Source organism: Staurois parvus, unplaced genomic scaffold (assembly GCF_062004578.1).
Source record: "Staurois parvus isolate SC_StPar_1 unplaced genomic scaffold, SC_StPar_1.0 ptg000967l, whole genome shotgun sequence".
In the NCBI taxonomy this organism is placed as follows: Eukaryota; Metazoa; Chordata; class Amphibia; order Anura; family Ranidae; genus Staurois; species Staurois parvus.
In genome coordinates, this window is record NW_028318763.1 from 559,248 (window position 1) to 584,776 (window position 25,529).

Sequence of the window (25,529 nt, forward strand, 5' to 3'; positions counted from 1 at the left end):
GAGCAGTCTCAGATCCAGAGGAGGGAGTCTCTTCCTATGCGGTCTGTCTGGTCCACCTAAAGGGGGCTTGGTCATTATACGATTCAACACATTGAGCTTTTACTATGCGCATCTGGTGAGTGTGCATTTTTATCAAATTCCCTGCATGGATTAAAGTCACATGGATTAAAGTCACGTGGAATTCTTTGATACCACCTGTGGAACAGGATCTGTATGCAGCACAATTTTCTGACCAGTGTTTGTCAGACCCTCACCATCATATGAACACTTTCTTTGTCTGTTTTTTGACTTTCACAGCTGCACTTATATATTTATTTGTGCTCATTGTAGCGATTCACTCCCATGTTATCAATTGTGTTTAATAACTTCATATTTTTTATTAGTGCACTTTTCTATATTAATTCCTTCAGCGCTGCACCAATTTTTGTGTATGTTTTATATAAGGTTTTGTGTTCCTTTCTAATGCGTATGCTGCTGACCTCATCAGATTCTTGAGCGCTCGCTGATCTTTCAACATTTAGCTAACTTAGGATGTGCCTGCTTGCATTACAGAGAAGATATTGCATTGGGTGTGATGATAAGCATTGTCACTGCAAATCTGTAGCATGTCATGAGGCAGCAAACCTACACCTAATCCTGCCTGCTGCTTTCTAGAATGTCATCACTGACTCTTATTAAAACCCACCCACTGTGAGCTGCTGAGTATGGGAGGGGTGAGCGTGGGGGGCCCAAATGGAGAACAAATTGACACACTCGGGGGGGATAGATATTATTTTGTACAAAACTGTGCATTGGATCTTTCAATAATTTCTAGTGCTAATTTTAATTAACCCCTTGATGCGGACGTAACACAAATATACGGCCTAACAGAACTGGGCTTTTTCCCGTGGGGCCGCATATTTGCGTACCTGTCTTTCTGCTGGGAGCGCGCCGCACGGCACATTCCCAGCACAAAGACCGCGGTGTCACTGAGAGCCCCAGGTCCCATTCTAACGATCGGGACCCGGGACTCCCGATTCTGGGTCACATGATCGCTGTGATAGCCTCTGATTGGATATCACAGTGATCAGTCACTGTACAGCCCAGCCCCCTTGTTTTTGATTTTTCTCTCTATGAATGGAGGAAAGATACATTAAATCTCTCCAACTCCTGGCATAGAGGGGAGAAAAAAAAAAAAGGTCAAGGTCAAAGGTCAGTTTATAAAAAAAAAAACCCACAAAAATTGGCATCAGTGTGTTTTAGGTATAAAAATAAAAAAAGACAAACAAAATGTGCACTATTGTTTCTGGGCTGTACTACGGGTACAAACAAATAACATACACATGGAGAATTTATTTAGGGTTGGTAGGTTATAGTAGTAACAAGAAACACACAGCTAAATAAAAAAAAAGATTTTTTTTTTTACTATTTTGGGCCAGTTTTCCTTTGATAATAAAAAAAATTAAAAAATAAAATCAGGAGATATCCATTATCATTAACCACCAAATGAAAGCCCAATTTGTCCTGAAAAAACAAGGTATAATCCACCTGGATTTACAAAGTAGTTGTGATGATATGGATGGTTTTACTAACAGGTCAACATTGCAAAATTATGCTTAGGCATTTAGATTTGTTTTACCCTTAGGCGTGAAGGGGTTAAACACATTACACCCTCTTATACACACACAGTTGAAACCCTTGATCATAATATACTATATATGTCCTACTTTTTCCAATTGCCCCTTGTCATGATTATCATAAATAAACTGTGAAAATACAAATATTTATTTCCATTTAGTAAGAAGCTAACTGAAAATTTTATTAAAAAAAAAAAGTCCATATTTTATATTTATAGGGAAATATAGGAGTGGCCATTTTGAAGCCTTGAAGGTGTATGATCAAAGGCCATCTGGCTTGTTATTCTGTTACTTGAACTATGCATGTGCGGCCCTGATACCAGATATGCATATGTTTATTCCAGGTAGTGACCCACTAAGTAGTGAAACAAAGGTTTCCCAGGAATTGCGCCTTTACAAAACAAGCTAGAAATGACAGCTTCCATGTTTCATGACAGAGATTTAAGTTGCTGTATTTCATCCATTTGTATAAGTGCAAGAAACACTCACCATCATAAACAAAGTAGGTTGCATCTTTAAACACCAATATAGCAGGTACTTCATTCAGCTTGACATACTGCAAAGCAAAAACATTTAGAATAATATGATAACAGTACTTAGAATACACAGTACAGTACAATCACTATCAATATCATAAAAAAAACACTTGGCCTAACATTTACATTTTTGGTGGTCACATTTTGAGACATTGCTTTCCTCTTTTTTATTTCAAGTCACTGAGTCATATATATTTGAGTGCTTTTGGGTTTGAAAAATAGTTTGTATTATTACAGTTTGTATTATGATACATTACTATTAGCATCAGGTTTAGAGATGATTTTAATTTTATTCTTCTTCATGTTTCTCAGTTAGTATCTAGCCTTCATAGTGAACTCTGGGTTTTGAAGATCACTGTTCATTTACACTTTGATATCATAGCTGAACATCCATGTATTGCATTTTACAAGTAAAACTACTTTGGATTAAAGTGTCGTTTCTTATTGGAGAGTTAAGCTGACTGTGGAGACAGCTGAGTCAGCAGGTGATCATAATGGTTGCACAGACCAAGTTCCAACAGAAGTACGTCAATGTACAGTATAAAGCAGTGCTTGAAAAAGAAAAGGCAGCATTATATCTTTTGAAGCTACAGCAGTCACTTCCAGACCACCAATGATAGTGAAATTACTGGCCTGTGAGAGTTCATATCAGAGATGCAGAAACTTAGAGAACCTGAATAATAACACCTTTTTTTTCCATTTTTAAATGTTTTTTTTTTTTTTACATATCAAAAATTAAATAGCAGATTAGATAAATGTCATAACTGGGGCAAAAAAAAAACACTTAGCCCTGGTTCACACCAGTGCGACTTGTCATGCAATTTGAAACTTTCAAATCGCATGACAAGTCGCACCCTACTGTCCGCAATGGAACTGTTCAAATCGGTGTGACTCAGACTCTGCGGTGCCGCACCGACTTGAAAAAAGGTTTGTGCACGATTCTTTCTGATTTCTGGTGTGACTTGCGTAGACAATTGCGCATAAAGTAACACAGATGTCAGCCAAGTTGCACCTCAAATCACACTGACTTGCGGCTTTGAAGTCGTACAATTTTAAAAATAGTCAGATTCAGTGTGAACCGACAGTCAATGCAAGTAGACCTTTTATGTACTGTTGTTAATTGTAATAAAAAAATAAATAAATGGGTGTTAGCACTATGCAGGTATTATTTACTGAGAAAAACAATTGTAAAAAACAGCATGAGGTCTACGCACCCCAACATATTATAAAAACAGCATTATTACCTCAGGCAAGACATCTTCTGAAGCAGAAAAGAAGTATGTGTACACAATAAGTTCTGATGCAACTTCAATGAATTTTTCCTGTAAAAACAAATTATACATTTGATGGAAGGCACAACTGTACTGTTCACTTGGTATCCACTAAAAATTATCAACCACCCATAGTCATTTTTAATGCGCTAAACAGTTTTTTTTAATTTTTCAGCTTGTCTTAATGCTTCTTTCTGCAGCAAGTTGTCGAGGACTAGTTAACACCCCGGTCACATTGGATGCAATTTGCATGCCATGCGACTTGCAAATCATATGCCATGTGGCACCCTATTGTCCGCTAATACAGCGGTCATGTCGGTACAGTTCCGACTTGGTCAGAGCCACACTGATTTCTAAAGTAGTGAATGCACTGCTTTTGTTGTGATTTGCATAGACAACTGTGTCAGATGTCTTGCAAATTGCAACTGAAATTGGCAGGTCACTGTAAGTCGAGCTTGATGTGACCATAGACTTAATAACAGGGCTGAGCTGGCTGTGTTCGTCAATGGACACACAGAGCTGGCTTGGGAACGAGTATACACCAGTACTCCTACAGCAAGTGGCTTGGTATCGGGGCACTTGGCAGGGAGGAGAGGCCAGAAGCACTGGCGGGGACCCGAGAAAAGGAGGATCGGGGCTGCTTTTTGCAAAGCCATTACACAGAGCAGGTAAGAAGAACACGTTTGTTATTTTTAAACAAATAAAAAGTTTGCCTTTAGAATTACATTAAAGATAATAAAAACCTAAACCTTCAATAGGCAAGGTAGATAAAAACATGCTAATAACGCTTACTCCCACAGGCTATCAATCATTATGTTTAATGCTGGGTGTAACAAAACCAAATGAAACACTGCTGGGAAATAATATAGTGGTAGTTGAGAATTAAAATATTACAAATGGGTAAAAAAACATTAATACTTTAAGCCTGCAATCCAATCCAGTGAGTGTCTCATCACAAAAACTGCCAATCTTTTCATTTCCTGCATTTGGTATTTTTTGTTTCTTCTTCGGATCCTATCTTTGGTCTTCAGGACCATAGTTACATCATTGGAGAATAATGAAAACTGTCATGTGGCATTGGAATTTTCAAAGGAAAAGTTATGATTTACAGGTGTAGTGTTATTACCTGAATTTTGATGAATTAGGACTACCTGATAAATACATGTAAAGATATGTAGTGAGTAATTCAATAGGTATGCATGTTGATTTTCTGGGTTTGAACTCAAAGCAACCTACAAAAAGAACTTGGGGATTAACATTACTTCTACACAGGTGGCTACCTTTGTTTCGCATCCAACAATGCATACAAGGTACAGAACAAGCTATGCTAAGTAAAGATGGTTGGAAAAGTACTGGAGAAAAACAAATCATTATGGGTTCTTTGATTAGAAAGGAGTCTCATACCAAGCAACAGCACCCATATAGAAATGCCTTTTTCAAATCCAGGGTTGTACCTACAAATTTTTGCCTAGGATCTACATGTTCTTAAAAACATTGTTCAAACATATGAAGATCCTGGTGAAAACTACTATGGGGAACGGAGTGCGCATGCGCGGCTGGCGGGACGGCCATGTCCCGATGAGGCTCTGCTTTCCCGTCGGGTGACGGCACCCAGAAGCGGCGGGTCCCGGCCCGCGATATACTCTAAGGGGATCCGATCCCCCAGGCAACTCTCCCGGGGTCTGATCCACCCGGGTCCGCGGCGGATCCTCCGCTCCAAGTCAGAGTACTCTGACTGAGGACTCCATCCCCGCTGCGAGCTGTGCATAGGCCCGCCCCCTGCTGCACACAGCACACAGCTCACTACTGCACACAGGCTGAAGAGGGAGAGAGCTGGGGGGGCTGAGTTCATTATAACAGCCCCCCCTTCCTGACAAGCAGCAAAATGGTTAAAGGGGCATCCCGGCACCAGGTCCCCCCATCAACCAAAACCATCAAAGAGGCCCTGGCAAAGGCCTCCACCAAAATGGCCACCGCCCCAACACGTGGAAGCAAGCAAGCAGCGGGGGCATATGCAGCTCTGCAGGACCCGCAGCCCAGCCATCCCTGCACGTCTGAGGGTGAGTCTGACACTGAAACAGATGTCCCTACACAAGCCCTGACGCCTGACCTTACACCCCCTGACCTATTATCACGCTTTGAAAAAATGCTACACAAAGCTCTGAAGCAAACCTCAGACCGCATCACAGCCACGCTATCTAGGGAAATCCGTGAACTAGGACAACGCACAGCGGACCTAGAACTGAGGGTAGATGGTCTTGACGCCTCGCTTCAGACACACACGGATGACCTTGATCTTCTGCGTGACAAAAACGCAACACTATTAACACGACTGGAGGACTTTGAAAACCGAGCACGGCGCTCAAACTTACGTATCCGTGGCCTTCCAGAAACGATCGTCGATGTCCAATCCACGATAACAGCTCTGTTCCAAAAGCTTGCCCCAGCTATCCCAATTGACAGATTGGAATTGGATAGAGTTCACAGGGCGTTAGCGCCACGACGCGCGGATGGTCCACCACGCGATATTATAGCCAAGCTCCACTTTTTCCGTACTAAGGAGCAACTCCTACAAGCTGCCCGTAACGGAGAATCTCTACAATTCCAAGGTCATCCCTACCAGTTATTCCACGATCTATGCCCCACAACTATCTCCAAGCGCAGGGCTATGAAACCCTATTTACAAGTACTTCAACAACACGCTATACAATATAGGTGGAGCTTCCCTTTCGCAGTGCGATTCCGATACCAGTCCCGAGATTTCACCTGCAAAACTCCAGAGGATCTTTTAGACATCCTACGGGCCCTGCAACTACATCCCCCAGCGACGCCTTCAGAAAGCGCCAAACGGAGGTCCACATCCTGCTCGCCGTGGAAGTCCCTCCCTGCACGTGCAACTGAAGGTCAATTCAATTTCCACAAGAGGGGGTGTTTTTCGTCTCCAGGACTAACCTCACAAGATACCATGGACTGAACACTGTCCTACATTTATTCTTCCCTTTTCCCCCACTTTTTTTTGCCACACACACCATACGGTGTACTCGTTTGGTTTTCAGGGCAGTTAATACCGTTGTTATCCTCTCTCCCTCTACCTGTTGAATTTTGGTTGTCCCACTACCTGGGGATCGTTCTACACCCCCCTTCGGTGCTACATTGTAGCTTATATTTGGGATCCTGGACTTCGGCGACATGGGAAGCTACACCCCTGCGCCAATGTTGTCTCACCAGCACTACTAATGCCGTCTGAGTCTAGGATCCTTGATTTTCTTGCATGTTCTTTTTATGTACCTGTGTTTTTGTTTTTTACCGGGACCTTGCCACAGTTTGTTAATTACATTGCTGTCATCCTCGCGGTCCGCGTACCTGCACACTCCACCCTAGCCCCTGTGTTATTGGTTATTTTTTAACACTTGGGCTACTATTGTTCCCTGGCCCACCCTGTTCAGGGTGTCCTTGGGAACCCACCTCTTTGGCCACTAATGGCCTTTTACACCCCTTCTTTCCTGTTACCTGTCTCATACCGTACCCCTCCTCCTTCCTTTCAACATGACTCCATGACTTTGCGCAACACACTCCGTAATGTTCTCATCCCCTGCAGTACTCGACAGGCTACATCCCGAGTGGGAGTGCCATGCTATTCAAACCACTACGCACTTTATCCATGGGCTCGTTAAATATCCTCACCCTGAATGTACAGGGTCTCAATATTCCACAAAAACGGAATAAGGCTTTCCGAACCTTTGCAACACTTAAAGCTCACGTGGTCTGTCTACAGGAAACACACTTGACTCCCAACTCCACTCCAAAGTTTTTTGGTCCTCGATATCCTCAGGTCTATACAGCCTCTGCCACCACCAAACGCAGGGGGGTACTGATTGCCTTCCACCGCACAACACCTTTCACGCTATGCACCGAATGCAAAGACCCGGAGGGTCGTTACCTCCTGTTAGTAGGGCAACTCCTAGATGTGGATGTTACCATTGTTGCATACTACGCCCCAAACCAAGACCCCTTACCATTCCTTTCCCACCTACTATCGGTTATAGACCATCATAAGCGCGGAACTTTAATTGTTAGCGGAGACTCTAACAGTGTAATATATCCCTTTCTCGACAAATCTCCTCAACCATCCCCTGTCCCTGCCCCTAAACAAACCTTCCAAGCCATACTACAACGTTATTCTTTGATAGACACATGGCGGGAACTCAATCCGACTAAACGCCAATACACCTTCTATTCTCATCCCCACCAGTCATTCTCCAGAATAGACCATATTTTCATTACCACCGCCTCTTCCTCTCGGCTTCTGACCTCTAAAATAATTCCAATCCCCTGGTCTGACCATTGCGCCGTATTCACGGCTATGGCCTCGTTAGCCGCATCCCCCACTGAATCCTCTTGGATCATTAACGATAACCTGCTTGCAAACCCAGCACACTGTCTAGAAATCGAAGCAGCATTAAAAGACTATTTTACTCTTAACCAGTCGCCCGATATATCCCCTCTCCTGTTATGGGAAGCGCATAAACCGGTATTGCGAGGGTTCTGCATTAGCAAAGCATCCTTCTTAAATAAAACCAAAAGGCAACAACGTGTCTTACTGGAGCAAACCTATGATCGTTCCCATCAAACCTTTCAGACGGCTCCTACGCCAACCAATCGTGAAGCCTTGGAGCGATCTAGATTGGCACAGATTCTCACAGATCAAGCTGAACTCTCACTCCGTAGATCTAGACATAAATATTACACTAAGGCGAATAAGCCCAATACATTCCTTGCCCTCTCACTACGTAGGCTCGACCAGCTCACTAAACCTATCCGGATTCGCACCTCCTCTGGCAACCTTACTAGTAACCCGGAACATATTCTACAGACCTTCCATAAACACTTGTCACAGCTCTACTCTTCTTCCACACCCTTTGACCCCGCACAAGCTGATATCCTTCTCACTTCCATTTCCTTCCCGAAACTCTCAGAGTGCCAGTTGGCGGCGCTTGAGCGACCCATCTCCCCTGCCGAAACCCTAGACGCTATTAAAAATCTAAAATTACGGAAACGCCCAGGACCGGATGGCTTCTCGGCTACCTATTATAGGAAATTTGCTCATCTCCTCACACCCATCCTTACTAATGGTTTTAACGCTTTACTATCTGGCCAAACCTTCAACCATGAAACAGTGCAAGCGAACATTTCAATGATCCCAAAGCCAAATTCTGATGACACGCAGTGGTCCAATTATAGGCCAATCTCTCTCCTCAACATTGATATCAAACTGTTAGCAAAAATCCTCTCTTCACGTCTTAACTTGTGTATTGGTTCTCTAATTCATAACGACCAAGTGGGCTTTATCCCAACTAGACAAGCAGGAGATAACATCAGGCGTGCATCCCTTTTAGCAAACTTAGCCAGGTCTCGTAATATTCCTGCCTGTTTCCTTTCCCTAGATATCCGGAAAGCATTTGATACCGTCTCATGGCCATACCTCAACTATATTTTGCATCGTTGGGGTTTTGGCTCACACTTCTTAACCTGGATCTTCTCGCTGTATCGAGAGCCTTCAGCCAGAGTTAGGTATCTGGGGCACAGGTCAGCTCAGTTCCCGATTTCTAGAGGCACAAGACAGGGCTGTCCTCTGTCCCCCCTGCTCTTTGCCCTGGCTATAGAGCCCCTAGCCCTTTTAATCAGAGCTAACCCGGATGTTAAGGGACTCGAAATAGGGGGCACACATCATAAATTATGTCTCTTTGCGGATGACGTCTTGCTCTTTCTCAAATCTCAATTGACTTCCTCTCCTTCCTTACTCCGGCTTCTCGAGAAGTTTGGCGAGCTCTCGGGCCTAATAATAAACCCTAATAAATCAACAGCACTCAACATTTCTCTCCCCCCTATAGAATTGGCGCACTTGAAGCAAATTTTACCATTCCCTTGGTCACAGTGCCATATCCCTTTTTTGGGAATCAAACTGACTCCTAAGCTATCAGACCTTTATGCAGCTAATTATCTTCCAATGCTAAATCACCTTTCTGCCCTTCTGACCAAATGGTCTTCCCTCCCCCTCGCATGGCTAGGCAGAATAGCAGTTATTAAGATGTCAATCCTCCCAAAAATTCTATATCTGTTTAGAGTCCACCCAGTCCCAGTCCCCCCTCATTACCTCCGCACACTACAACGTCGCATCTTTTCCTATGTTTGGGACAATATTCGCCCTCGTATACCTCGCTCCACCCTCTATCGCACTAAGCTCAGTGGTGGTCTAGGCCTACCTGATATTAGCAAATATTATCTAGCAGCGCATTTAGCCCAGTTACCTAAATATCATGCAACTTTTGAAATCCCTCAATGGGTTGTGCTTGAATCGATTGAATGTGACCCCTTATCCACAGCTAACTTACTCTGGTTGAGACCAATAGACCGCCGCACTATATCCAACCCCATCACGTCTCACTTCCTATCCTTATGGGACAAATTGAAAACCCGCTATCTCCTCCAATCTCCACATAATCCTATGCTCTCGTTCCTGCGAAACCCAGCTTTTCCCCCGGCCTGGCAGACACCCCTTTTATTCAAAGCCTGGTCCTCTGCTAATTTATTCCGTACACATAATTTCCTACAGAGGAATAAGTTTAAATCCTTTGCCTCGCTGCGGGAAAAGCATGGCCTCCCAGCCTCTGAGATATTTCGGTACTTGCAGCTACAACACTTTTACGCCCCCTACACCACAATAATCAATCGACCAGACGCCATGTCTCTCTTTGAACGAGCGTGCTGCAAAGACCCTCAGACGTAGGCTTATCTCCTGCTTATATTCACTCTTTACTACCTCGATTACCACGTCCCCCCCTCTGTACACCCACAAGTGGGAAGTGGATTTGGGTAAGGAATTTGATCTGTCTGAATGGGACCGTATTTGGGCCAACACAAAATCATCCTCACAGAACATCATAGCATTGGAAAAGAATTATAAACTCTTAACCCGCTGGTACTTGGTCCCGGCGAGAATCGCAAAATTCACCCCTAATTACTCGCCCAACTGTTTTAGAGGCTGTACAGACCCAGGAACACATTACCATATGTGGTGGGACTGCCCAATAGCCCGAATCTTTTGGGATGAAATTTTCGCCATGTTATCTACACTTAGCACTATTACCCTACAACCCGACCCAACGACCGCCCTACTCAATCAATGCCCCCCTGGCATCTCCAATTCACAATTTAAGCTCATCATGCAAGTAACGACAGCGGCTAAACAGGTTATAGCGAAATCCTGGAAATCCCCCACCCTAAGTGTCGCGGCCATCAAAACCAGAATAACGCAAGCCATGATACATGCAAAGGTGGAAGCCACAATTCTCAACACGATTCCTAAATTCTTGCGCATATGGAGCCCCTGGGTAGATCGCTTCCTCCCGCCTAATTTTGACGAATCACTCCTTCTCCCCTGATTTGTGTACTGTGCGCTAAAGATATTGTCATCGGCCCATTGTACGTAATACGTAGGGGTTGTTGTACACTTGCTGAACGCTCATGGAGTCATTGTTGCTGTTCCTCTTCTCCCCCCCCCCCCCTCCCACCCCTGTTTGACCCCCTTCAAACTTCCCCCTATTTCTTTAATGCATTTGGGAGACATCACTTTGATTGGCCGGAACAATAATGTCTTCTGTTGTCAACTTTTACCTACCTGTTTCCGCTAGTAATGTATAGACAATTGTATTATGACCCTCATTCATATTGGGGTTTTTTTATGTCCTATTGCCATTTCAATGTCCAGTGTACATTAGCAATGTCTCTTTGTTTGTCCCACTCTGATTTATTGTTAATAAAATTGTTTGAACAAGAAAACTACTATGGGTTGTCTGGTATTTGGGCTGACGTGCCTTGATTGGGCATGTGAAGTCTAGCTACACCTACTTATGGGTAAAATTACATGAACAATGTGAATGTCCAAAAATCACACCTATCCTTTCTCAATAAAGGTCATTATGTATAAGGTCTAGTTAGCCTAATTAACATTCATAGCAAACTATTCATATAATGTGTATTTCTTCACATGTAAACAGTCCCATACATAAACATTTTTCAAAATGTATACAACTTAAGTTTATCTTTTCACCTTTAGAGTTGATTCAACACCAACATATACGAATAGTACTGGGTGACGCTTCTGCACATGTTCGAACATCTGTTGGCTGGGAAGCTGTCGTATAAGAGGCCTAAAATGAAAAGTGAACATCAAAGAATAACATTTTAAAAATTAAAATGAACTGGTCAGCTATTTTAATAGTTTAGAAACAAATGCTATGCCGGTTATCAAGAAACAGGTCTATTTCATCACAAATTCCCTTTCTTAGTCTAGGTTCACACCTATGCAGGTTGTGTTTGATCCCTTTCTGCAATGCTTTCTGCGGTGTGTTTTGCGTTTTTGCACTTGCTTTTTTTCTGCGTTTTTCATTTTTTTTTTCTTCATTTTTCTTCATGCTAGGCAGATTTTAAATGCAAAACGCATCAAAAACGCTGCAAAACCACAATACATGCTTTTCTGCAGCATTCCCATTGAAGTCTATAGAACCAAAAACGCAACGTTTTGCGTTCAAAAAAGTCCCTGAATCTTTCCAAAAAACGCACCGGTGAAAAACGCACAGGTGTGAACAAGTCCCATAGCAAATCATGTTAAATGAACTGTACTGCGGTTCTGCAAAATGCTGCAGAAAACGCCTAGGTGTGGTTAGAAAGAGTTCAGGCCTGAAGAATGAAGAGTTTTCCTTTTAGGCAGAGAGAGAGCCATAGGATGGCACACTTTTTGTATAAAGACTGGTGTGTAGTCAGGAACGTGCCAGACAAGTTCAGAAGTTAAAGAACAGCTGCACCCAAAAGGGGAAGTTCTACTTTAAGGCCTCGTCCCCCACTCCCCATTAAGGATTGGAACCTTTAGGGAGCGGGTACCCAATTTTGTGAGATACTCGTTCCCACTTCCTCTGCAACCACATAGGCGATCAGAAGCGGAAGTTGTCCTCCCTCCCCACAGTGCCATTCACAAGGAGCAGCGCTACTCATGCATGTGTAGTGGACACCCGGCTGTGAAGCCACAAGCTGTCTTAGTGGGGTGCCTGCACTTAAAATGCCGACACTGGGGAGAGAGGATGGCCCTTCACCCGGCTACAGTGAGCACACTGCTGGATCGAGGGACAGGTGAGTATTTTTTTAAACATCAGCAGCTACAGTTTTGTAGCGATTGACTTATTTTTTTACATTTTGACTGGAGCTCCACTTTAAGTTTTATTGGAAGTTGTATTTGGTAACAGCTAGAATTGTACCAATACAATTTTTTTTTTTTTTTAATTGGCGAGTATAAGTACGGATACTTGTGCTCAAGTACTTGCCAATACTGATTACTGATACCTTTGCCGTGCGATTTGAGCCTATAAAAAATAATGGGCTCAAATCGCAATGCAAAGAATTGCATGTGATGTGAACTGAACTTGAGATGAAATAGTGGTGCGATTCTTCTCCGAAACAAATGCGGTTTACCTGTGCGTGCGGTGTGATTTGCAGTGCGAGTTGAGCCATACAAAATGAATGGCTCAAATAGCAATGCAAATAGCACCACTGCATGTTATTCGGACAGGAATTGCACCGCTACTTCAGCTCAAATTCAGTTCAAATCACAGGCAATTCTTTGCAGTGCGATTCAAGCCTCATTTTGTATAGGCCAAAATTGCACAGAAAAGGTATCGGTTTCAGGTACTGGAGAATTTGCATGAGTACTAATGCTTAGTATAGGCACCAATACCGGTATTGGTGCAACCCTAGTAACAGCCAACATGTGTTGGGGCTTTACATGGTCCCCTTTCATCAAGGATTAGGCATAACTGAAAGATTTAAAAAAAAAAAAAAACCACAATAAATACGGATAACCAAAACAAAAAAAGGGCTTGCCTTCTCCAACTTCTAAGAAAAGTTAATTACCCACCACTTCCCTGTTTAATAACACTGCCAATACTGAAAAACATTCATAGGGGTACAGGTGGATGAGCGGTTTCATCTCCAAAATTGATTTTAACCTAGAAACCAGGGAACTGGAGCTCTTAGAAACAATGCAGGCCTAGGATGGCCTTTAAACAGCATGAGACATGTCAGTTGTGAATATCACACTTACAATGAGCATTTTGTAACAGCTCTTCTTGTTCCTACACCCTGTGTTTTTATACATACTGAAATGCAATTTTGCATAGCACGCTCGCTGCCAGGTATAAAATAAACACCCTTTTCTTGTAGACCAACTAGCTTTTTTAAAATGAGGGGACAATGGGAGTTTCCATAAGGAAGATGAGGCCAGTAAATGTATATGGAAATCTATATGCCAAGACTCTGTAAGAACCTTTACTCAAGCAGACAAGATTCTGGTCAAGTAGAAGTTTGAACTACAGCTGCTACATCTTTTTTCAAGGTTTCGATAGGCTCAACATTATGTATCATTATTCATTAATGATAAGCCTGTCCAAATACAGAATCTAGGTGGAGCAGGGGTTTGAACATGCGAGAACTGGATTATCCAGTTGTGATCACATGAGAACTTAAAATGTGCTTTAGGCAAGGTTTGCAAGATTAACATCAGCTGAAATTGAGAATGCTTAACCTTACTGTACAGCTTTTGTTCAATACGGGGTACACACACATACATATATATATCTATATACACACACACACACACACACACACACACACACACACACACACACACACACACATATATACACTCCTGGGGAATTGATCTGGTCATTTAAGTGGCTGTTAATCAGTTTCAGCTGCTTTGGTGTTAATGAAATTAACAAAAAGGTACACTAGATGAGCAACAATGAGACAACCCCAAAAACAGGGATGGTTTTTACAGATGGAGGACACTGACATTTTTTTCCCTACTCATCTTTTCTGACTGTTTGACCATAGCCAAATGCAAAACTAGTGAAAGTGTCATTACTGGCAGCATGATGTGATACATGGACCCTACAGAGGTTGCATAGGCAGTTCAACTCCTCCAGGATGGCACATCAATACGTTCCATTGCCAGAAGGTTTGTTGTGTCTCCCAGCACAGTCTCAAGACCATGGAGGAGATACCAGGAGACAGGCAGTTACTCTAGGAGAGCTGGATAGGGCCGTAGAAGGTACTTAACCCATCAGCAGGACTGGTATCTGTTCCTTTGTACAAGGAGGAACTGGATGAGCACTGCCAGAGCCCTACAAAATGACCTCTAGCAGGCCACTGGTGTGAATGTCTCTGACCAAACAATTAGAAACAGACTTCATGAGGGTGGTCTGGGTGCCCGACGTCCTCTAGTGGATCCTGTGCTCACTGCCCAGCACCATAGAGCCTGATTGGCATTTGCCATTGAACACCAGGTCCTCCACTGGCATCTTGTGCTTTTCACAGATGAGAGCAGGTTCAACCTGAGCACATGACAGGCATGCAAGGGTCTGGAGAAGCCATGGAGAACATTATGCTGCCTGTAACATCGTTCAGCATGACCGTTTTGGTGGTGGGTCAGTAAGGGTCTGGGGAGACCTATCCATGGAGGGATGCACAGACCTCTACAAGCTAGACAATGGGGCACCCTGACTGCCATTAGGTATCAGGATGCCAAGGTTAACTTTTCTTATTAACAAGCTGGTGATTGGTTGCTTGAACTCCCTAGCAACCAATCACCTGCTGGTTAACTTGAAAAGTCTCTGCATCTTAACTCTTTTTGCGCTCTGTGCCCAGGGGGGGTTTAGGACATGGCTGTGGGAGAAGGATGTGATAGGGGGTAGAGGACATGGGTGAGGGTGTGTGAAGGGGGCAAAGGACATGGTTGGGGGGGGGGGGGTAGAGGACATGGCTGTGGGAGGGGGGTATGTGAAAAGGGTATAGAGGACATGGTGGGCTTTTTGAGGTGTGTGATGGGGGTAGAGGACATGGCTGTGGGAGAGGGTGGGTGTGTATGTGACAGGGGTAAAGGACAAGGCTGTGGGGTCTGTAAAGTGGGGTGTGAACAGGGGTAGAGGACATGGCTGTGGAAAACGGGGGTGTGAACAGGGTTATAGGACATGGCTGTGGAGAAGGGGGGTGTGATCAGGGTAGAGGATATGGCTGTGGGGGGGGTGAAGAGGAGGTAGAGGACATGGCTGTGGGGGCTGTGAAGTGGGGTTTGAACGGGGGTAGAGGTCATAGCTGGGGGGGTAGAGGACATGGCTGTGGGGAAGTGGTGTGTGATAAGGGTAGAGCACTTGGCTGTGGGGGGTGTAAAGGGAGGCAGAGGACATGTCTGTGGGGGGGAGGGGGATAGGGGACATGGATGGGGGGTGTGTGAAGGGGCAAAGGGGGGTAGAGGACATGGCTGTGGGGGGTGTAAGTGGAAGTGGGGGGCAGAGGATACCACTGTGAATGAAGGGGGGGTGATGTGAAGGGGGGGTTCAGTCAGAACACTACTGTGAAGGGGGGATGAAGACACTCCCGTGAAGGGGAAACTGTGATGAGACGTGAAGGACTTTGATGTAAAGGGGGAGATTGTGATATGCTGCGGGGAGAGAGGACACTGATGTAAGAAGAACATTGCTGCACCCCCCACCACTACCACCACCAGGAGAGGAAGATGCACCTGGATCAGATGAACTGTGCACTGTTCTGTCAATGTTCTGTGTTACTGGGATTTGTACTACTCTATAGCTGGTGGTATTCTGCACTGCTTTATTATGTATTGCTTAGATTTGTAGCCTTCTATAGCTGGCGCTAATCTGCATGAAACATTTAATAGTGTCATTTCATGAGATAATTTATGAGGGTGTGTTTTTTGGAATTAGGGGAGGTGGGCAGTTGGTGGCGAGCAACTCTCAAGGCCTAGCTAGTAGCTCAGGACTTTAAATTTTGATTGAGATTTTATATATATATATATATATATATATATATATACAGTGGGGATCGAAAGTTTGGGCACCCTAGCTAAAAATTTGTATTAATGTGCATAAAGAAGCCAAGGAAAGATGGAAAAATCTCCAAAAGGCATCTAATTACAGATTAGACATTCTTATAATATGTCAACAAAAGTTAGATTTTATTTCCATCATTTACACTTTCAAAATAACAGAAAACAAAAAAATGGCGTCTGCAAAAGTTTGGGCACCCTGCAGAATTTATAGCATGCACTGCCCCCTTTGCAAAGCTGAGACCTGCCAGTGTCATGGATTGTTCTCAATCATTGTCTGGGAAGACCAGGTTATGTCAATCTCAAAGGTTTTAAATGCCCAGACTCATCTGACCTCGCCCCAACAATCAGCACCATGGGTTCTTCTAAACAGTTGTCTAGAAAACTGAAACTGAAAATAGTTGACGCTCACAAAGCTGGAGAACGCTATAATTAGATAGCAAAGCGTTTTCAGATGTCAATATCCTCTGTTCGGAATGTAATTATGAAATGGCAGTCATCAGGAAAAGTGGAAGTTAAAGCAAGATCTGGAAGACCAAGAAAAATATCAGACAGAACAGCTCGCAGGATTGTGAGAAAAACTATTCAAAACCCACGTTTGACTGCACGATCCCTCCAGAAAGATCTGGCAGACACTGGAGTTGTGGTACACTATTCCACTATAAAGAGATACTTGTACAAATATGGTCTTCATGGAAGAGTCATCAGAAGAAAACCTCTTCTACGTCCTCACCACAGAAATCATCTTTTGAACTTTGCAAATGAACATATAGACAAGCCTGATGCATTTTGGAAACAAGTTCTGTGGACCGATGAGGTTAAAATTTAACTTTTTGGCCGGAATGAGCAAAGGTACGTTTGGAGACGAAGGGGCACAGAATTTAATGAAAAGAACCTCTGTCCAACTGTTAAGCATGGGGTTGGATCAATAATGCTTTGGGGTTGTGTTGCAGCCAGTGGCACAGGGAACATCTCACGAGTAGAAGGAAAAATGGATTCAATAAAATTTCAGCAAATTTTGGATGGTAATTTGATGCCATCTGTGAAAAAGCTGAAGTTAAAGAAAGGATGGCTTCTACAAATAGATAATTATCCTAAACACACCTCGAAATCCACGGGGGATTACATCAAGAGGCGTAAACTGAAGGCTTTGCCATGGCCTTCACAATCTCCTGACCTCAACATAATTGAAAATCTATGGATAGACCTTAAAAGAGCAGTGCGTGACAGACAGCCCAGAAATCTCAAAGAACTGGAAGACTTTTGTAAGGAAGAATGGGCAAAGATACCTCAAACAAGAATTGAAAGACTCTTGGCTGGCTACAAAAAGTGTTTACAAGCTGTGATACTTGCCAAAGGGGGCAGTACAAGATATTAACTCTGCAGGGTGCCCAAACTTTTGCAGACGCCATTTTTTTGTTTTCTGTTATTTTGAAAGTGTAAATGATGGAAATAAAATCTAACTTTTGTTGACATATTGTAAGAATGTCTAATCTGTAATTTGACGCCTTTTGGAGATTTTTCCATCTTTCCTTGGCTTCTTTATGCACATGAATACAAATTTTTAGCTGGGGTGCCCAAACTTTCAATCCCCACTGTATATATATATATATATATATATATATATATATATATATATATATATATAGCCATAATAAAAAGACACTCAAATCATGCTGGAATTCATATTTTGTTGGACCTAGGTACATGAAAATAAGGCTCCATGCAGTTTTTTTAAAACTGAAAAAATGCTGGATAAAAAAAGCTAGTAATAGTGCTGTTAGTAGGGTTTCAGCAGCATTTAGGAGTGTTAGCATTTTGTTAGCGTTCGTTTTTACAGTACATATAGGAAAAAAAGCTTGAAAAAAGCTGTTAGGAGCGTTTAGCGTTTTTTTCTGCTGAAAGAGGTCCTAAAAGTCTTCAAAAACAAATCGATTCTGCTCCTAAGCGCTGAAGCTTGAAAAACGCTACTAGCATAAAATAGTGTACATGGACACATAGGATATCACTAGCTTCTAGGAGCTTAAAAAAAGCTAGTGTGCATGAAGCCTTAAAGAATAGTGAGGTAGCTATCATGTGTCTGTATAAAGACATAAACATAGGAGAGTATAGACTGCATTCCCATGTCTTGGAGACTACTAGTCATCAAGATTCCATTAACAGCATGAGGGTGATTTGTAAAACCCCAGAGTTATTTACACAAAAACAAAAAAGATTCTTGGCAAAAAAAAAAAAAAAAAAGTGGATACTAATTAGTTACTCCAGGCAACAACATGATGTTCTTTTATCTAATTTTTATGGACAGAATAAGTCAAGATTGGAACCCTGGGCAAGGTAGCAATTTTGCTCTCCTCCCTTCAATTCACCAAATGACAATAATAAAAATTACAATTGACACAGAAAAGTCATCCCATTTGCATTAAATATATATAAAAATTGGGCAGCACTAATAAACCAATCTTATCCCAACCTTATCACTTTTAATATACTCCTGCAAAAATCATCAAAAAAACTTACATCTTTGTGTTACATTCAAACAGTGAAAGTGTAAAACATAAAAACAAAAATATGTGCATATAACATCAGCAATAGTAAAGTCCAATTTGTATAATATACAACTATTTTGTGCCAATCCAAAGGAAGCGAAGAAAAAAAAAATTCTGGGAATACTCTTCTGAGATAACACACTGTAGACAAACACCTTATCCAAATATATACCACTAGACAGTGCTCTCCTATACTGTATATCTGTATAAAGCGAAGGCAATAAGTATTTGATCCCCTGCTGATTTTGAATGCTTGCCCACTCACAAAGAAATGATCAGTCTAAAAAAATCGAATGGTAGGTGTATTGTAACACTGAGAGACAGAATAGCAACAAAAAATTCAAAAGAAATGTATGTCTAAGAAATTATGCAACGATTTGCATGTTCATAAGGGAAATAAGTATTTGATCCCCTGCACAAAACATGACTTAGTACTTGGTAGCAAATCCCTTGTTGGCAATCACAGAGGTCAGACACTTCCTGCAGTTGGCCCCCAGGTTCACACACATCTCAGGATGGATTTTGGCACTCCTCTTGGCTGATCCTCTCCAAGTCATTAATGTTTGGTGGCTGACGTTTGGCAACTCGAACTTTCAGCTCCCTCCACAGATTTTCAATCTGATTAAGGTCTGGAGACTAGCTAAGCCACTCCAGGACCTTAATGAGCTTCTTCTTGAGCCACTCCTTTGTTGCCTTGGCCATGTGTTTTGGGTCATTGTCCTGCTGGAACACCCATCCATGACCCATTTTCAATGCCCTGGCTGAGGGAAGAAGGTTCTCACCCTAGATTTGATGGTACATTGCCCCATCCCTCGTCCCTTTGATGCAGTGCAGTTGTTCTGTCCCCTTAGCAGAAAAACACCCACAAAGAAGAATGATTCCACCACCATGTCTGACAGTCAGGATGGTGTTCTTGGGGTCATAGGCAGCATTCCTCCTCCTCCAAACATGGGCAGTTGGATGATGCCAAAGAGCTGATTTTGGTCTCATCTGACCACAGCACTTTCAAACCAGTCCTCCTCTCCCATCATTCAGATGTTCAGTGGCAAACTTCAGACGGGCCTGGACATGTGCTTTCTTGAACAGAGGGACCTTGCGGGCACTGCAGGATTTCAGTCCTTGTCGGTGTAGTGTGTTACCAATTGTTTTCTTGGTGACTGTGGTCCCAGCTGCCTGGAGATCATTGACCAGATCCTCATGTGTAGTTCTGGGATGATTCCTCACTGTTCTCATGATGATTGATACTCCACGAGGTGAGATCTTTCATGGTGCACCAGACCTAGGGGAGACTGACAGTTGTTTGGTGTTTCTTCCATTTGCGAATGATTGCACCAACTGTTGTCACCTTCTCACCAAGCTGCTTGGCGATAGTTTGGTTGCTCAGTCAGCCTTGTTTAGGTCTACAATCTTGTCCCTAACATCCTTGGACAGCTCTTTGGTCTTTGCTATGGTGGAGAGTTTGGAATCTGATTGTTTGATTGCTCCTGTGGACAGGTGTCTTTTATACAAGTAACAAAAAGATTAGCAGCACTCCCTTTAAGAGACTGCTTCTAATCTGAGCTTGTTTACCTGTATGTAAGATAACCTGGTAGCCAGAAATCCCGCTGAATGATAGGGGATCAAATTTATTTCCCTCATGAACATGCAAATCAGTGCATAATTTGTTAAGACATGCATTCTTTTGAAATGTTTGTTGCTATTATGTCTCAGTGTTGCAATACACCTACCATTCGATTTTTAGACTGATCATTTCTTTGTGAGTGGGCAAACATTCAAGATCAGCAGGGGATCAAATACTTCTTTTCTTCACAGTATATCTCACTTCAGGTCTCAAAATTTTATTAGGTCTAAACAAGCTCAATAGACATAATCGGGCAGAAGGAGACTCTATTTAAATAGGAAAATCATCTGGATTATATGAGCACTGCTAAATTTGATTCACAGCATGTGCTAATTTGCTATAATTAAAGTGTTACTAAACCCAGGACCCTGCATTCACTATGTCTGGTACATACAACATGGAAATACAATTATTTTAGTAATTATAAACTGCTAAATACCTTTTTCTCATCAGCAGTTACAGCAGTCTTGAGACTTTTATCAGTGTCCAGCTAAGTGCTGGTTAAAGCTTATAGGAGTTTTTATTTTGCTCTAGGAGGATGCAGGACCCCTGACCTCTTTCTGGACAGTGCTGATTGGCCCTGTACTGGCCACATGCACTCTCCCATAAAGAAAAAAAATAAAAAAAACTTCTCTAGCAATACACACCAAACTGGGCATGTGCAGAGTGACTCCACACGATATGTCTTATCAGGAGGGGAGAATCACAGAAGTCAGGATCAAACAGCATTTTTACACAATGCAGAAAGATTAACCCCTTAGGTTCCACAGGGAGTAGAACAAGCATGCTTTACTGCATATACAGACTGATTTTACTGTTGTGGGTTTAGTAACATTTTAAGGAAATTGGTATTTTGCTGTGCAGTGACAATTAGGATAATATTTACCCCATTTGCAGTGTCTGTAATTGCACTGCCAGCTCCATTTGACACAAACTGCGTACAAGTGCAACTTCCCTTTTAAAGTGATAGGTAATGTGCAAAGCTTTGACTAATTGGGCTATCCCCTTGATTTACTGCAGGAGTAAGAAGGTGGTACTTGGCCCCTTGACATCTACCAGACCCTAGGATCTTGCCTAGGCCACCTTGTGCTCCAGTTCTGTTTTTTGATTTTTATACAGAGGTAGGGTTTTGCTTATCATGCATTGTATTAGTATACCTACTTACCCAGCAACTCTATTTGCAAATTCAACAATGTCCTCTTTTGTTCTCTGGCCTCTATAGTTATATGCCATATCACCTTTTAATCTTAAAGAGACAAACAAATGACACAATGAACAAGTGCATGTAGAAATAGATTCCACTTAACTAGTACATGTACAATATCTAAATGTGTCAATATAAAGGAAAACATTACAAATCATTTACAAAATATGCTTGCAGACTACAACATACAGACTAGAACTAGCTTGTCAAAAGACATTAATAAAATACTGCATTGTTTCTAGTTAAAGAAACCAAAAGCCTTGAAATTTGGAACATAAAAACATTACTCACCTGGTCCCTTAAGACTCCCTTCTGTGGTGCAGTGCTGATCTTCTGTTAAGTGAATGACTCTCAGTGTCATTCATCTCAGATCTAAAGGGACCACATGCTGCATCATTATGTTACCCTTGGCTCAAAGGACATTCTTGCAGACAATGGTGCTGATGCCATCAAGTTAGTAATGCTCTCGCCCAGCCCCGGAGAAATGGTGACAGGGAAAAGGACTGTTTGTCAGAAGGTATATAAAAAATCTAATTCTACAACAGTTTCCCCCAAATAAATGTAGGGTGGACAACTCCATAAAGTAGGTAGGGGAAGAACACGGGCTGGAATTGGGCTTAAGGTGAGAAATGGAAAACTTTTTAAAATTGCATTTTCATATGAAGGATCCAATCGGGTCTGCCTATCGGTTTTTTAGGTAGACCTGATCGGACAGTCCATTCACCCCTATGGACTGCGGATGTAAACGGACTTGTGCTGATTTACCCCCGCCTACCTCTGGTCCGATCCGGTCCACCTAAAAAAAAAAAAAAAAATAATAAAATGGAAGGTGATCCTTCCTCTTGTATCTAGGTGGATCCGATCAGAGGGTAGTTTTTTTTTTTTTTTTTTTAAATAAAGTGTGTGGAGTAGTTTTACAAATTGAAAGTGGGTTTGTTACACTGGGAACGTGAAATGCAGTGTATAAAAAAGTACTATGCTTGAAATAAAAGTACGGCTATTTCAGTAAATAAACTAAATTTGCTTTTTAAATTGTATGTTTATTACACATTGAATTACAAGTACTATCTACAGTCCAGGTCCATAAATATTGGGACATCGACACAATTCTAACATTTTTGGCTCTATACACTACCACAATGGATTTGAAACGAACAAGATGTGCTTTAACTGCAGACTGTCAGCTTTAATTTGAGGGTATTTACATCCAAATCAGGTGAATGGTGTAGGAATTACAACAGTTTGCATATGTGCCTCCCACTTTTTAAGGGACCAAAAGTAATGGGACAGAATAATAATCATAAATCAAACTTTCACTTTTTAATACTTGGTTGCAAATCCTTTGCAGTCAATTACAGCCTGAAGTGTGGAACGCATAGACATCACCAGACGCTGGGTTTCATCCCTGGTGATGCTCTGCCAGGCCTCTACTGCAACTGTCTTCAGTTCCTGCTTGTTCTTGGGGCATTTTCTTTTCAGTTTTGTCTTCAGCAAGTGAAATGCATGCTCAATCAGATTCAGGTCAGGTGATTGACTTGGCCATTGCCTAACATTCCACGTCTTTCCCTTAAAAAACTCTTTGGTTGCTTTTGCAGGATGCTTTGGGTCATTGTCCATCTGCACTGTGAAGCGGCATCCAATGAGTTCTGAAGCATTTGGCTGAATATGAACAGATAATATTGCCCGAAACACTTCAGAATTCATCCTGCTGCTTTTGTCTGCAGTCACATCATCAATAAACACAAGAGAACCAGTTCCATTGGCAGGCATACATGCCCACGCCATGACACTACCACCACCATGCTTCACTGATGAGGTGGCATGCTTAGGATCATGAGCAGTTCCTTTCCTTCTCCATACTCTTCTCTTCCCATCATTCTGGTACAAGTTGATCTTGGTCTCATCTGTCCATAGGATGTTGTTCCAGAACTGTGAAGGCTTTTTTAGATGTCGTTTGGCAAACTCTAATCTGGCCTTCCAGTTTTTGAGGCTCACCAATGGTTTACATATTGTGGTGAACCCTCTGTATTCACTCTGGTGAAGTCTTCGCTTGATTGTTGACTTTGACACATACACCTACCTCCTGGAGAGTGTTCTTGATCTGGCCAACTGTTGTGAAGGGTGTTTTCTTCACCAGGGAAAGAATTCTTCGGTCATCCACCACAGTTGTTTTCCATGGTCTACCGGGTCTTTGGGTGTTGCTGAGCTCACCGTTGCGTTCCTTCTTTTTAAGAGTGTTCCAAACAGTTCTTTTGGCCACGCCTAATGTTTTTGCTATCTCTCTGATGGGTTTGTTTTGTTTTTTCAGCCTAATGATGGCTTTCTTCACTGATAGTGACAGCTCTTTGGATCTCATCTTGAGAGTTGACAGCAACAGATTCCAAATGCAAATAACACACTTGAAATGAACTCTGGACCTTTTATCTGCTCATTGTAATTGGGATAATGAGGGAATAACACACACCTGGCCATGGAACAGCTGAGAAGCCAATTGTCCCATTACTTTTGGTCCCTTATCAAGTGGGAGGCACATATGCAAACCGTTGTAGTTCCTACACCGTTCACCTGATTTGGATGTAAATACCCTCAAATTAAAGCTGACAGTCTGCAGTTAAAGCACATCTTGTTAATTTCATTTCAGATCCATTGTGGTGGTGTATAGAGCCAATAATGTTAGAATTGTGTCGATGTCCCATTATTTATGGACCTGACTGTATGTTAAGAACATTTCAACTATACATGAGAACAGGTAACCGCCCCCCTTTCGCTCATAATAGATTAAAAGCTTACTGCCAAGATGCATTATCAGTTATTGACAATACTGATCCAGAAGCATATATTGCTCTATGAAGAGCTTGCTTGATCATTGTTCTCCCTGATTTTCAGGTGTTATTTTCTCTATAAATGAAGGGATTGTGTATTTTTGGGAGTCCGTGGTTTGTAACACTTCTTTCCTTGAAGATGCTGCTGGTGAAGAAACACTTTGTGATGATCCAGAATTAGCAGACAGAGTGTCTCTGGAATGAAAGCTATGAAGGGAAAAAGAAACTTGCACTTTCATTCTGGTCCTCATCATTTCATTACATAAAGTATTTGTTAATGTCTTTAGGGAACCTCTGGAATACAAGGATGTGTTTTGTCAACCTTGTAGCATTTGGAAAAGAATATTTTTTTTTTGACCAGACTATAGGTAAACATTATGCTGTGCTGGTAGAGAACATTAATAGGTATAATTTAAAGATTATAAAGACAAACTAATGTGTCAGATAAATGTATCCTCTTACCGGTCAATGAAGGCTTGGGAGGACAGAAACTATCTACTGTACCCCAACAATCACCCAACTGTAGGAAGTACAACATGGAACCCACAAGCAAACTAAACTGGAGCCTTTCCCCTGCAGTGCCCCTAGTGGCAGACATTTTTTTTTTGTTTAAGGACTGAATTGAGAAGTACAATTTTACTTGAACAGTTTTACAGGATTTGCTTGTCTTCAGCTGAGAGAACTTGCAAAAATGTAAGAATTTACATAAAGTCTCATCTTTCATTAGGGTCTTCATGTTATATAATTTAAATAACAGGTCATAGATATATTATTTATCATTGTAAAGAACATATTCCACACCTTTTTTAAAATTTTCAGGAAAAACAAAAAGGCTTTAAACCTCCCCCCCAAAAAAACAAACAAACAGTTTTTTTCCTGGGCCTTCCGATCTCTACATCAGGTGTAAACGGACAGCGGAGTCCATTTACTCCCAGCCACCCATGTTGCAAAGTGGGCT

General features: G+C 42.2%; 1 protein-coding gene across 1 annotated transcript in view; it reads right to left on the reverse strand.

Annotated features, from left to right (window-relative positions):
- The window catches only part of TMX3 (thioredoxin related transmembrane protein 3), a 98,322-nt gene that overhangs the window by 36,997 nt on the left and 35,796 nt on the right, over window positions 1–25,529 (reverse strand). Inside the window, exons 6-9 of the mRNA XM_089657138.1 lie at window positions 21,711–21,791; window positions 11,534–11,633; window positions 3,397–3,474; window positions 2,106–2,172 (exon numbers count right to left, since the gene is read on the reverse strand). Coding sequence (XP_089513264.1) covers window positions 2,106–2,172; window positions 3,397–3,474; window positions 11,534–11,633; window positions 21,711–21,791 — 326 coding nt within the window. The remainder of the gene's footprint in view (window positions 1–2,105; window positions 2,173–3,396; window positions 3,475–11,533; window positions 11,634–21,710; window positions 21,792–25,529) is intronic.